Source organism: Amphibalanus amphitrite, unplaced genomic scaffold, assembly GCF_019059575.1.
Source record: "Amphibalanus amphitrite isolate SeventyFive unplaced genomic scaffold, NRLGWU_Aamphi_draft 000041F_arrow, whole genome shotgun sequence".
In the NCBI taxonomy this organism is placed as follows: Eukaryota; Metazoa; Arthropoda; class Thecostraca; order Balanomorpha; family Balanidae; genus Amphibalanus; species Amphibalanus amphitrite.
In genome coordinates, this window is record NW_024881537.1 from 1,096,322 (window position 1) to 1,111,735 (window position 15,414).

The 15,414-nt window shown below is 47.6% G+C and overlaps 1 protein-coding gene across 1 annotated transcript; it reads right to left on the reverse strand.

The window, feature by feature from the left end:
- Nucleotides 1–1,183: 1,183 nt before the first annotated feature.
- On the reverse strand, nucleotides 1,184–14,511 carry LOC122375733 (tubulin polymerization-promoting protein homolog). Its single transcript, XM_043355233.1, has 3 exons — nucleotides 13,866–14,511; nucleotides 3,213–3,342; nucleotides 1,184–2,319 (listed from the first exon to the last, which is right to left on the reverse strand). The coding sequence occupies exons 1-3, from the start codon at nucleotides 14,063–14,065 to the stop codon at nucleotides 2,137–2,139; spliced, it is 513 nt and encodes a 170-aa protein (XP_043211168.1). The 5' UTR covers nucleotides 14,066–14,511; the 3' UTR covers nucleotides 1,184–2,136.
- Between the last annotated feature and the right edge of the window lie 903 nt (nucleotides 14,512–15,414).

Sequence of the window (15,414 nt, forward strand, 5' to 3'; positions counted from 1 at the left end):
GGGGGTCAAAAACCCAAACTTTTGAAAATCCGAGATAGTAGTTTTGTAGCACCGCTTTTTGTCTACTAGACCATATAAAGAACTTTGAAATTGCTTGGTAACTGTAGATTTGGTGAGCGTTTCAAGATTGCATGTTTTTTGCCCATTTTTGCTCGAACATGACCTCAGTTTGACCTCAATAACTCCTGACCTAAGGTGACCTAAGACTTGAAATTTGGTGTGAAGGTGTCATATTGATGCCCGGGAAGGTACTGAAAATTTGGCGGCGCTGCGCGCCGCCGTTTTCTTGCTGTTCAGGAAAAACCACAGGGGGGGGGGGGCAAAATGGCCCCCCAACGGGGCGAGGGTTAATCACGGTTGCGTGATATGTTAGAATGGTGGGCTCGATATTTTGCCGTTGGGTTTCGTGTGTTTTCGGTTTTATGTCCAATATGGTCTCACGCATATTGACTGCTACGGTGTAAGCTCTGTCGACCATATGGAAGTTGTGACCGGCTAATGGCCTGGACACGATGGAAATCGGCTTCCTCTGTCAAAGTCGGAAAGTCGGGGAAATGAGCAGCATCAAAGGCTCTGCGGGTGGTTATTCCAACCCAGCTACTTTCCTAGCTACGAGCAGGCTGCGGACCACTAAGCTGATTTAGCCAATTTGGGTCTCATTGGATCTAATTCGGAGACGTCCTGGGACACCAGAGTTTGATGAAATGAGCCTAATTACAGCTAAGAAGCACGACTAAAATGCTCCTTTACTGTTTAGGCAGTGTGCTGTGCGTATGGGCCATTGGGGGAAAGGCTTTTATATCCGTTGTGTCTGGTCGAGGCATAGCCCCTTTTATGTTCATTTGTTTGTGAACAATTAATCACAGCTTTTCTGAGAAAGGAAGCGAAGCTCCCGTAACCAAAAAACAGAGTTGTTTGTCAGCCAGATACAAAACAGTAGGTATCTCAATGCTTTAGCTGCAGTTCATTGCATTGACTTTTGGTTGATGATTTCTGGGTATCGTGTCTCGAAATCCGCAGTGACTTTGGAGCCTAATTGGAGAATCCTTCGCTAACATCAGTTTGCACTTAATTAGCGAGTCCGATGCGACCGTGAAATGAAAATCCACTTGGCGGAGGCATGCAGCGGGCTGGACATCGAGCGTCCACCACTGGGTCACAATACGGGCCGAAAGGTGAAGGCGTTGCGACAAACCGTGTATTCAGAGGTCAAAGCAATATAGTGCCAGGGTGTCAAGTGCACGCGACTAACATCGCTTGCTTAGCTACATGTACCTACTGAAGCCACTGTTGTATCACCACATCGATTTATAGTCACCGTGATCGTAGGTAAGCACACAGGCACTAAACATATGGGCCATCATAATGCTTTAGGCTCATTCGAACTCACTTTGTCACGGCCCAGCCCTTCAAGGAATTCGTTTTCAGCAGGCACAAGTTTTCTATCCGTCGAGTGCGGGATACTTCACGTTAAATGTGCCACAGAGTATTTTGCAGTAGCTGAGCCGACTAAAAGCACACGGCTTGGCGAAGTCATGCATCTACATCTATCCATTCCTGGCGCAGAATACACAATGAAAAAGACAAATGGATGAAACGATGGTTCTCTGTCATGTTTGTGTACCACAACATCGCTAATCAGTACAAACTAAGGTGGTGTCAAATGTCGTAGAGCGGTGCTGATCCATCCTCCCTCAAGCAGCCTATCATTCGATCTCTGTAATGTGAGAGTGTGAACTCCATGTCTGCTGAAACTGAACTAAAAAAAAACTCCCAGCCAGATTGCAGCTCCAGAGCACGCCAAATCTGCATGTAACTATCAGCGATCGGAATATGCTTACTGTTGTCGTCTGTTGTTAGCTGACTGCGCCCTGCCCTTTGCATGGCCCCCACCATACCAACTTTCGCCTCTCTGTTTTCTTCACCTCCCTCATCTCCGATCCAATTCCCACTTATCTCCCTTTATCTCCATCCAATCTCTCCGCCATCTCTCACTCTGCCGTCCGGCTCCCCTCGCTCAGTGCTCCGCTTCGTCACAGAAGCCCTTCCACTCCTCCGTCAATCCTGTTCCTCAGTGTTTGTCGTTGTAGGATCCCTTCTCCTTGTAGCCGGAGACGTACTCGCCGTCCTCTGAACTCAGTGTTTGTCGTTGTAGGATCCCTTCTCCTTGTAGCCGGAGACGTAGCCGTCGTTGGCGTGCAGGTCCTCGCGTCCGGCCTTTCCTTTGCCCTTGCCCGACTCGTCAAACCTCTCCTTGTGCTGGCCCGTGTACTTGCTGGTGTCCGTGAGACGGCCCACCGCGCCGCCAGACACTGCTTTCTGTGGGGGATGGGGGGCGGGTGTTAGCAAGGGAGAGGGAGGGGTGTCGGTCAGACAACCCATAGCGCCGCCACTTGCACACGGCTTTCTGCGGGGGAGAGGGTCACCGTCAGCGCCCAGCGATGTTACCCAGGAAGAGGGTAGGGAGGAGTGTCGGTCAGACAACCCATAGCGCCGCCACACACGGCTTTCTGTAGCTCCTTAGTCAGTGCTAGGCATCAATTAGCAGTTTTAACCCATAGCCCATATAACCCATATCTCAATTTTCGGTTCATGTTCTACGCCTTTGCATGCCGTGACCGTTCGAAGTCATCCAATAATTATTCCATTAGGGATCCACAGACGATGAAGCCCAATCGGCGAATCACCGTATCTGCGTTTCTCAAACAGAAACACTTATCACTATCCACAAACATTATCCAGACTCGGTACCCCCCGGCCCCCGGAACAAGCAAGCTCGACTAAAGAAGCGCTCAGCCCGCGACTACCAATGTTCACTGTGATTGTGACTGGACACGTGCTCGGTGGTTCCGAGCTCACGTATGACAAATCCGCGCACTAAGACACTTGATGTGTGACGCATCATGCATCATGTGTGACGTGTCATTCATCCCGTCATCGCTTCATTTGGATAGACATTGCGTGATTAGCGACTCTACCCGTAAATATCCGGGTTGATAGCTCAAGTCGCAATCGTTCTTTCGGAATAGCTCGGACGTTTCGCTAGAATGCCCATGTTGGATAAATCGATATTGTTGGCTGACGTGAATGATGGACTCGCCATTTCCGTCGCCACGCCCGCCAACACACATTAATTCGGCTTAGAGACTAGCGTACATGTCCAAGTAACGATTAACTTATTTCAGAGGGGGGCTATCGTCTGGATCACTGACCGTAGCATGGTTGGTGCCCGGGTCACCGCAGTTGATCAGCTTGCTCTTCAGCTCCTCCAGAGGGATCTTCTTGGTCGCAGCGATGTCGTCCAGGTACTTTTTGAAGTCTTTGAAGTCGATCTTCTTCTGTCTGTGGAAGAGTACAGGTCGGTGTTAATTGTTAATTGAATTGGAGTTACACTGCTCTGATAGCGCGAAATTCCCAGGGACAAATTAAAGTTTGCAGCTCGGTTACGGATTCACTTCAGTCGATCGTGGCCTATATTGAATCAGTTTAAATCGGTTGTTTGGTTGTCAAAGTGTTCAGTGGGTGAAAGCTTTTTGCCTTTTGAACGTTGTGCCGAAGCTGCTCGTCATGATTGCATTGGATTTTATTTCATGCTTCATCACAGTCATACCTAGGTAATGTAGGCAGTAGGTACGGTGATTGGTGAAGGCAATGGGATGATAGGCAAACACAGTCGTAGCAGAAACGGGTTAATATTACCGCTTAAGCGGCCAATGAGGTCTGAGGATCGGCTGTGACCGCTCGGTCTGGTAGGTACGGCCGCATCGTCAATTGTCTGCGGCACACTAAAAGTGCCTTTGTTGGTATAATTGGTTATTCTCTGGATGGCTAACGGGATAATATGTCGTAATTTCTGGTGTTGATGGTCAATTGCTCAACCGACTACCAGTTGAACGGTCGCCACCTAAGTTCGTTGACAGCTGCACTCACATGCTGCAACAACCTTGTGTGGCTCGCATTGGGAAGCACTCGCTAACACCAATTATGTAAACTCCATTCAGTGAGTATTTCGCTGGTATCCGGTTCCGCCGTTTGAGTGTGCTCTTTGCACTTCGGGTCGCGTAGGTGACAGTGCACACAGCACACGACCAGTCGTAACGCCACACGCACCCGATAACGACCAAGGAAGGTGCGATAGATGTATGCGAAATAACGGTGATTTGGCCGTCATTTCTCATCTGATAATCAGGTGTTGTGTCGGTCACTGCGCGGCCACTCACCCGGCACGGGTCGATTCTGTTTTTGTGCGGTTCCGCCTGCAGCGTTGCAGAGTTAGATTGGTTCCAGCCGTCCGGGACCTGATCAATGACCTGTCCCGTGACGGTGTGTGTACTGAGGAGCGCCCGTTGCCATGGAGACCGCGGCCGGCGGAAAAAGTGTTGATCATGGACTGGCGGTGTGTCAATATGCAGAGAAGACTGGCCTTTCACGCAGCCATAATGCATGTCATTGATGAAAGGCAGGGCACGGCGACCTATGTTGGAGGATGTCTTTGGTTCGGCTTGTGATAATGACTTGGTAACATCGATAAAGGCCGCGCTATAAGGGTCCTTTCGAGTTCCGACTGCAGCTTGCAAAGGCTAAGCCATGGCACGAAAGCTCCCGAAAGGAACGGAAACAGAAAGCCCATAGTTTCCATGTAGCGTCTATTATCCCGCGCCCCGCTGGGGGGGGGGGGGGCAGAATCTGCCCCCCCCCCCTCCCGTTTTTCGCCAATAACTTCTAAACGCGTTACGCCAGCGACGTCAAACTTTCAGTACCTTATCATACATCAATTTGACATGTTCCCTGAAAATTTGAGCGAAATCCGTCGGAAAATTTTTGAGAAATTGACGTTTTAGTGACGTCATGTTCGCCATTTTCGCCTCAAAAACGGCAAAATTTCAAACGCCGCTAACATCTTCATTTTTAAAGGAATCAAGACGTAACAAAAAAGGTTATACGTGATTCTACTTTGTTTATCAAATGGCTATCTCGGTTTTTTGAAAATTTTTGATTTTGGCCAAAATTTTTCCAAAAAACTGACTTTTTTGGGAAAATATTTATAAAATCCAAAATTTTGAGTTTATCGAAAAAACCGGAATATATGTCAAAGAAGTGGTCTATGTGCACCTACATACAAATTTTTAGAAGAATCGGTTCAAAAATGTGGGAGTTATTCAAAATTTTATGACGTCACGACACACAAAATTTTTGAAAAATGATTTTTTTGGAAGTTCTAGACCTCGTACGGAAACAAAAATAGCACCATTCGATTCGCCGTGAAAAACTGCATCGAATAGACACCTTTTTAGGCCTTAACAACCAACTTCAAAATTTGACCTCACTTGACCTGACCTTGACCTGACCTCGACCTGAAATTCATCCAGAGGTGGTCCATATCACTTATTGAGTGTGCCTATTGAATTCCATGAGTAAAATGACCCATAAAACATGTGTCGCACATGCCCTTTTCTATATTTTGTTTTTGGTGACCTGACCTGACCTGACCTGATCTTGACCTTGACCTTTGAATGACATTGTGTGCAACGAATATTGTCTTGGTAGTCTAAGAACACGTTTTGGGCAATCAGTCTCAGTCCATTCTTCGGCAACTACGGTGCAAGGCCGATACTGTAGAAACTTGCATTTTGTACCCTTGACCTGACCTTGACCTGACCTCTGACCTACTTAAGCAAAAAAATTTGGGCTCTTAAGATCCGCCTTGTTGAGAGCTTTCGATTGCCGTTTTCCCCGTCTTTCTACGACCATCGGTTCGGAAGTTAGACAGGGGGGGCAGAATCTGCCCCCCCCCCCCCCAGCAGGGCGCGTATGGCTGAATAGCCCAGCGGGGCGCGGGTTATGGCAGGCGCTAGCAATGCAAAATATTGCGTCCCTGTCAATCCTGGCAAAGCGCTTACGACTAGGGATTAAGCTTTCAGATAAACACCGTATATGCCGGTCGTTATCATTTGCCCAGCTGATGAAGCGCAGTGACGCCGCTGATCGCTGTCGAACCGGATATGCTGCCGTGTGGCCAGGGATTTTGGATCAGTTGTATCAGTTGGATCTGGATCATCTGGATCAGTTGTAACGGCGGCAGTACAGCCGTGAGCCCGTGAGCTGACCACCATCTGAGGCCTCAGACAAAGCCTGCATCCGCAGTGCAGTAGCCCCGTCAGCCGGAGCTGCAATTGTCCAATCAGCTGCTGCTCAGGGTCGCTGTATTTCTCCTCTCAGGGAACCGTTAGACCCTGCACGAGAGGAACCAATGCGTGGGTGGCCGCGGCACGCTGATAAAAAGTCCATGCTATGTGCCGCTGCAGAGAGCCGTTTTACCGTGGGAACCGATATATAGGACTGGAGCTTCGGCGCAGTCAAGATTACTTTATTAGAGTGACAGGGCGCAGTGAAGGAAGAGGAATGCAGCATAAGCAGCGTACAGTCAGTGCAATGATTGGTTCCAAGGAGTAGTAAAGTAATCTTGGTTCCAAGTGCTGGCGAGTGGCGTGGAGCACTACATAATCAGTACCGTAACTACGCGCTAATAAATGCATCGTTGGTTGCATGCTGAAGCGTGACACTATCTGCTATACCAGCTGGCTATTGCAAGCATAGGCAAACATGCTTTATTTCTACTTGATTCATGCATTGATGTCTGTGTATTTTTAATACCTACTGCGTGGGTTCTGGCTATAGCGGATAGAAATGCCCGGTATGAGAGGCAACGTCTGGATAATTTATCGAGATTAACCAAATTTATCCAGACCCAACCTTCAACAACATTACGCATCGTCCATGAGTTTGTTTTTAAAGATATCTACCGGAATGTTTTTTTTTTTTGTACGAAATGCTCTAAGTTCCGAACTTACTATCTTTAGGCTCCCAGACCGCAGCAGAGCGTTCTACTCTGAGTCCATTCCTTCGGCAGGCTTTTTCCGGCGTTTCAAACGCTTCAACCGACCCACCTATAAATCAAGAGGCATCGAACCATGGGACCTTTTCCGGCGTTTTAAACACTCCACCCGATCCACCTAAATCTAAAGACATCGGATCATGCCAGGCTGACTCCGTAGGGGAGAGTGGGGCACATTCGTGCATGGGGCACATTCGTTTTCAGCAGTTTATGGGAACACGAGTGACTGCACGAGCTAAAGGTAAATTATGAAAATATGTCTATCATTGCCGCCCTTCGTTTACTGTAGAAGACAACACTGTACCTGCTGTCATGCTTGATAAAAACGCAAATTTGTAATATTCGTGCGCTTTCCAAACTTCTCTCATATCATCCATTTTCGTGATCCTGACTCGGAAATGTGGTTTAACTTTTCAAAATTGGGGGCGAAGAAGCTCACTTTATTCACGGAACTGCTGCAAACTTGTTTGTTGAAAAACTTTCATTTTTTCAATAAGAAATTTTGAAATATATTACAAATAACGTTGTGGGGCAGGTTCGTGCACGCACTGCCTAGGGGCACATTCCTGCATATTTTTTTCGTTTTTGCGATTTATGACTTTATCTGTAGTAGTGACGCTCGCCCAAGGCTATATAAACCAGGTAGAACGTTCCCGACGAAAAAGTGGTGACAAGCGATAATTAGTAGCCGCGACCCTCACTTGTTCAAAACTATATCCGCAAGCAGCATTTACAGGCTAGCGGAAATCGACCAATCGGCGTTCGGCAATACTCGACGCTGATTGGCCCGATGCTCGTGACGAAATTGCGGGGGACTGTAGCTATTCCCCTATGGCGTTTAATAGACTTACGGCTTTTGAAGGGGATTCATACCAGTTTTTGTTGGGTTTGAGGCCATTTTTGAGCTTGGATATTCTTTCTGTGACTTTTGACTGTGTAATAACGACATTTAATCATAACATTTCTATATACTACCGGTGTCACATCGGCCAAAAAGACCGTAAGTACATGGGATAGGTCGTCAAGTTAGATGTAAGTGAATCCTAATCTATAATCTAAGATTCGGAATCAGGTGAGCCCCTACGATTTGGACCAAACTTGGTCAGTGGATAGTACGTAACGTCCTGATTACGATGCACCCAAAATCTAAGCTCGGCCCGCCATATTTACGAAGTTACGGATGTTTGAATTTCAAGGTCATTCGGGAGAGCCCCTGCGATTTCCGTCAAAATTTGTGTACGGACACTCTAGATGCTCTTCATTACGAATATCACAAAATTTTAGCTCGGCCCGCCATATTTACGAAGTTACGGAGGTTTGAATTTCAAGGTCATTTGGGTGAGCCCCTGCGATTTCCGTCAAAATTGGTATACGGACATATTACATCCTCCTCATTACAAATATCAGAAAAGTTTAGCTCGGACCGCCATATTTTTCAAGTTACGGAGTCACAAAGTTACGGAATTTCAAGGTCATTCGGAGAGCCCCTCCGATTTTCGTCAAAATTTGTATGCGGACACATTACATGCTCCTCATTACGAATATCGTAAAAGCTAAGCTCGGCCCGCACTATTTCAAAAGTTACTGACGTTTGAAACTCACTGAAATTCAAACATCTCTAACTTTTGAAATAGTGCGGGCCGAGCTTAGCTTTTACGATATTCGTAATGAGGAGCAGGTAATGTGTCCGCATACAAATTTTGACGAAAATCGGAGGGGCTCTCCGAATGACCTTGAAATTCCGTAACTTTGTGACTCCGTAACTTGAAAAATATGGCGGGCCGAGCTTAACTTTTATGATATTTGTAATGAGGAGGATGTAATATGTCCGTATACCAATTTTGACGGAAATCGCAGGGGCTCACCCAAATGACCTTGAAATTCAAACCTCCGTAACTTCGTAAATATGGCGGGCCGAGCTAAAATTTTGTGATATTCAATCTAAGATTCGGAATCAGGCGAGCCCCTACGATTTGGACCAAACTTGGTCAGTGGATAGTACGTAACGTCCTGATTACGATGCACCCAAAATCTAAGCTCGGCCCGCCATATTTACGAAGTTACGGATGTTTCAATTTCAAGGTCATTCGGGAGAGCCTCTACGATTTCCGTCAAAATTTGTGTACAGACACTCTAGGTGCTCCTCATTACGAATTTAACAAAATTTAAGCTCGGCCCGCCATATTTACGAAGTTACGGATGTTTCAATTTCAAGGTCATTCGGGAGAGCCCCTACGATTTCCGTCAAAATTTGTGTGCGGACACTCTAGATGCTCCTCATTACGAATATCACAAAATTTAAGCTCGGCCCGCCATATTTACGAAGTTACGGAGTCACAAAGTTACGGAATTTCAAGGTCATTGGGAGAGCCCCTCCAATTTTCGTCAAAATTTGTATGCGGTCATGCGGACACATTACATGCGGACACATTACATGCTCCTCATTACGAATATCGTAAAAGCTAAGCTCGGCCCGCACTATTTCAAAAGTTACTGAGGTTTGAAACTCACTGAAATTCAAACATCTGTAACTTTTGAAATAGTGCGGGCCGAGCTTAGCTTTTACGATATTCGTAATGAGGAGCATGTAATGTGTCCGCATACAAATTTTGACGAAAATCGGAGGGGCTCTCCCAATGACCTTGAAATTCCGTAACTTTGTGACTCCGTAACTTCGTAAATATGGCGGGCCGAGCTTAAATTTTGCGACATTCGTAATGAGGAGCATCTAGAGTGTACGCACACAAATTTTGACGGAAATCGTAGGGGCTCTCCCGAATGACCTTGAAATCGAAAAACATCCGTAACTTCGTAAATATGGCGGGCCGAGCTTAAATTTTGTGATATTCGTAATGAGGAGCACCTAGAGTGTCCGTACACAAATTTTGACGGAAATCGTATAGGGCTCTCCCGAATGACCTTGAAATTGAATCATCCGTAACTTCGTAAATATGGCGGGCCGAGCTTAGATTTTGGGTGCATCGTAATCAGGACGTTACGTACTATCCACTGACCAAGTTTGGTCCAGATCGTAGGGGCTCGCCTGATTCCGAATCTTAGATTATAGATTAGGATTCACTTACATCTAACTTGACGACCGTATAGACGGACCACTGCTGATGGGGCCACACATGTCGGCGTGTGGTCATCGGAGGTCCATGAGGGCTCGATATAGGCCCTTCATGGGTCGGTATAGGCCCGGTGGGTCCAGTGCAAGCCTATCAGGGGCCGGTGCTGACCCAACAGGGCCCAGTGGCATATAATGTAAGGCTGTCTAGGGACGTTGAGGGCTCATGGGATTGGGGGCCATATAGGACCAATAGGGACCACATCAGTCAATCAGGGGCCATTTAGGCCAATAAAGGCACTTCAGGGGACTTGAAAAGGTCATTCAAGAGCTGTGGTGGGCCCATGAGGGGACGGCATTGGTCCAGCAGGTGCAGTCAGGGATGTTGTACGGGTTTCTCAGTGGCCCATTTGGGCATATCAGTGACCAATTTGGACCCAGCAGGGGGCTTTGTAGACCTATCAGGGGCTGGTGATGGTTCATCAGGGCCCAGCGTTAGTCCATCGGGGCACGGCATATGCCCATCAGAGGTAATTGCGAGCCCACGCTGAACAATGATGGCCCTTCAACGGCCCCTAATGGATCTACATTGACCTATGGGCCATGATGTGTCATGTATGCCCCTATGACAGGCCTACTCAGACCCCTGATGGACATTCCCGGCCTCTGATGACCCTATACTGAATGCTGATGGGGCTCTAAGTTTCTCCAATAACCCTTCGTCAACCCATTATTACCATACGCTGGCACTAGGGGCCCCACATCAGCCGCAGGGCAGTCCGTGCCATGACAGCATGTCTTTTCGGCCGATATTACATCGGTAATATTTATTAAAATCATGATTTTATGGTGTCATTATATAGCTAACAGTCATAAGAAATATATTTCATCTCGAAAACAGCTCCAAACAGCATATAATTTTAAAGAAACTCCTCCGAAATCCAAAAGCCTATTCGGGTCCATAGAGAATAACTGCGGTCCCCCGCAATTTCGTCACGAGCGTCGGACCAATCAGCGTCGAGTACTGCCGAGCGCTGATTGGTGAATTTTCCGCTAGCGCGTAAGTACTGCTCGCGGAACAAGAGTTCGTCGACAATCCTCCACAAACGTCTGTCACCATTTTTCGTAATGCTAAACAGCCGGAGCGTACCCCCCTGCGCTCGCCTGACTCAGTCTCGGCTGCTTACGATATCGTGACAAGTAATTCACGTGACCTTGGAGAGGTCACGGAGGCGGGTCGATGGCCGGCAGTTGGCACATTCTTGTTGGCCAGCCCATTCTTTCTACATATGTTGTACAATGCATTGTTGTCGAAAGGAATTAAGTGAAATGACCCCCTGCCAATTTCCTTTGGTAAATTTCTGGCAATGCCCGGTAATTCCTTGAACTTTGCAGGGTGCACGGAAGTACCCCACCCCTTGCACGAATGTGCCCCATACATGGGGCAGTTTCGTGCAAACGTTCAGAGTTATTAAAAGTCATTTTTTCTAATAGAAGCGATAACTTTAGAGGATAACTTTTAAAGAGGAAAAATATCTGCAATAGTTCCTTTCCATACTACAATCAACAATTTTGCCATTGCACTATCCGACGAACAGATATATGGATTTATCCATTTTTTTGCACGAATGTGCCCCACTCTCCCCTACTTCTGTTATTCTGTAAAATACCAGTCCCGTGAGATCACAGATCGTGCTTATACTTCCAGATGATTGATTTGTGACAAGGGAACGATTTTTGCCGGGTGCATTTGTTGACTGGTATCAAAGTAGGTATTGGCACTACACATTGTCGTCTTGCCTTTGAACTAAACATACAGATTATCTCGAGACCAATAGATATTAGACGTACACCTACCTATGTCGATGCAGAAAAGAAATGCATAGGTTTGACACCCCAGATTACGCGTAGGGGAGAGCGGGGCCAGTTGAACCACTTTTTATATGTTGACATGCACAGCGAGCTCTAGTTGTCATATCGAAAAATGCACAATACCATGAAAAAATATGCTCTTTTGGCTTTATTTTAAGATATGTAAAATTATGTTTCAAACATATTTTGCTGCCAAACGCATGCTTATAAAACAGCTCTACGCCCGTTTCAAATGACCCCGATGCGAGGGTCAATTGAACCAGCCCATGGGGTCAGTTGCACCTATCCTTAACAATGGGATGTTTTCCTCTTTAAGGCAACTTTCTTAAGGAGATATTTTGTCCGGTTTACTTTTCCAAATGCTACATTCAATAGGTCGTTGGAAAGCTAAAAGTGCAAAGTTCCTCATAATAGGTGACATAAAGTACATAGACTATGGTAAAATGGGCGGATGAGGAAAATGAGAAATATCTCAGGCTATAGAGTGCTTTCAAGCAAAAGGCTGGAGAAAAAGGGGTCACAAATTGAGCTCTATTAAACTACTATTTCAGTTTAAAAGCTCATTTCAAAGGTGGACTATTTCCTTTAATGTTTACAGCCCCTGAACAATAACCATTGCAAAGGTCACCGGGGTCCATTGAAACGGATTGTGGCCCTGTTTCAACTGACCCTCAGAGAAGCGTTTCAATTGACCCCATCCGCTCCCGCCACCTCGCACGCGCCGTAAAGCACATGTCAAACGAGCTGGAGGGACGGCATCATGCTGAATGAAGGGCCAAATAAGGTGTTATTCCGGAGCCAGGAGTTCTTCTTTCAGCAAACAAAGGTATATGAGATATCACAAAATATTCATAAAAACGATTTCTCCCAAACGTCCCTCAAAAACACAAAAACAAGTGTCAACTCAAAATTACCGTCCGTTTGCCGCCCAAACGCCGTTGACAAAGGAAGTGGTCGAGCGCGGATGCGCAGTGGTGTCGGCAACGCCATATGTTGCATACTGTTGAAAATAAAGCCATGTTTCATCTGACCCCGTGTTTCAACTGGCCCCGCTCTCCCCTACCTATCAATCCACGATAAGAAAACTGAAAAACTTTCGGCCGATTCGACCAGAGGTTCGTTAAGTTCTTTTTCATAAGCATTCCTAGTGCCCCATGTCCTCGTTATCATTCTGTGATGCCATCATTGCCTCGAGGATCTCGGACGGAATTCTGCGGCACGCTCAGTGTCGTTAAATTTGGACGGTTTGCGGTCAGCGCTCACATTGTTGAATGATTTAGGTCTTCTTCGGTATAGTCTGGATGACGTATCATTGTTGTCAATGCATTGTCACCGAAATAAAAAAACGCATTTTTTAGAGACTGCATTAGTTTTCTATTGAAAATGGAAAACGTTCTGCTATCATGCAGGATGTAACTAATGTGTAGGTAAGATTCTCCAATAGGCAATAATTCAGCAAGAATTAATGAGCGAAGAAAAACAATGAGTTAGGTAGGGCATTTGTGTGACTTAGCCCTGCAAAGTAAGTAGGTACCTATATCAAAACTTGACGATTGACTGCGGCAAATAACTAAAAATGCACCTTGTCAGGGCTCGAAATAGTTACCTACCTAAGTGCAATCGCATGTCTTTGACATATCAGTGAGATTGAAATTGGTTGTGTGTCCACTTTCATCAAGACCGTCAGTTCAGGTCAAAGGTCAAGGTTCATCCGCGGTATTGGCAAACGACGGCATCTGACGCCAATGGTCGAGTTTAAGGCCAACGGAAACAGCACCTGATAGCACAAGTCAATTCGCAACGATGTTGATGTGCACTCTAAACGACAGTGTTATGACTGTTATCCTCTTTGAAGTTACCAGAAAGGACGCAGTAAACACATACATAATGCTTTTTATTCCCTCCGAAAAGCGGGGCAGCCTGGATCTTTTGATATCGACGAATCCCCGTGCGATAACAGCCCGAACTAGTCCACACCACGCCCGTCTCCCGCCCCTAGCGTGCCGTGCCCCGGCGGGCGGCGGCTCTTACTTGAGCTTGCTGAAGCAGATGGACGTGTCCGTGGTGGTGACCATCTTGGGGATGACGCCGGCTTGTTTGAACCACTTGTCGGCGTTGGAGAGGGTGATGCCGGCCGTCTGGGGCGTGGCCTGTTGGTGCGTGAGGCCGAACACGCTGAACTTTTTGAACTGGGAGCCCAGTGTGGGCTGCTCGCCGGCTGACTCAGACATGGCAGCTGCTGCTGCTGGGGGAGCCGGGGAGCACAACTGGCGGACGGTGTGGACAGTAGTGTGGATGGTAATGTGGACTCTGGGTGTGAAGGCAGACGAATTACTGGGCGGACGGAGGCCACTGACGCCGAACCTGCAGTTGATCGCTGACCACCACAGCCCTCCACTGTCCCGAGTGCGACCTCCTCACCACTGCACCTCGCCTCTCGCACCCCGCCCGGTCAGAGCTCCCGGATCGAACGGGCCCGACTCACAACTGCCGGACGCTGCGCCTCGGACCTGCGCCGGTGGCGGCGGACGGAGGGGGGGGGGGGGGTGCGGCGATAGCTACCCGCCCCCCGCCGGCCGCCCGCGGTGACTTCACTCCCCAGCACCACCGAAATGCCGCGCTGACGTGGCCCGGGTGCGGGGAGATGTCGTTACGGCGGTATTTTGTTAGCGTGTCTAGCCGCCGGAGTGGTTTGTCCATGGTGTCTGGCGATGGGGGCGGGGAGAGGGGGAGCGCGGGGGCGGTAACTTTGCCAACTGGCTCGGGTGGGCGTGGCTGCAGCGCTGGAGCTGTGGAGTGTGACAATTTTGTAGCATGCGTTGAACTTAACGTCCCATGTAGGTGGTGTGGGCAAAGGTGTAGGAAATACGACGGAAGCGTTTCTTTACTCAATGTCCATGTCAACGCAATGTGAGCGCTGTGCAGGCAGCTTCAGTTACGCACCTGGGTATCGCACCAGGCCCTTATTTCCGGCCATTTTCAAATGACGGGTGACATTGACTTCCACGCTTACAGCATCAAATTGGCAGGCATGCATTATTCATGCAGTAAATCGCTGTAATTGAAGGGAATAAATTTTACATAGAAGGTCCGGGTCGCAGTGAAAAGGGAGATTAATGGCAATCGCCGTCGTCGTAAAATAAGCAACAAACACAGTTATCCAATGCCTTTCAGTTTTCACAGTTAACTCGCTGTCCCAATGCCAGTGACTGTCATTTTCTTTCGACGCCGCTCAGGAGTTTGCTACGTAGTTTCGAGTGCCTATTCATCTTCTATTAAATACCCTGCGAGGGAGAGGGACATCAGCCAAAATATTAGGCTCTGTTGTTCCCGTGTTTGGTACTTGACTCACGGTCTATCAATTTTGCATCCCAATCTCATCTGCAGTGAATCTCCCCGGCTCACCTATTCTCGGCCCATGCAGACACCGTATGGCCACTGGTGCGTTAGGCCGTGGTTCCGGTAATTCACATAGCGCAATGATAGCGCAATCATTTTCCGTCCGAGCGCACAGCGAGCGTCGGTAGTGTTCAGCACTATGTCGCAATGCCACTGCAATGGAGCGGGCCAGCTCAGTATG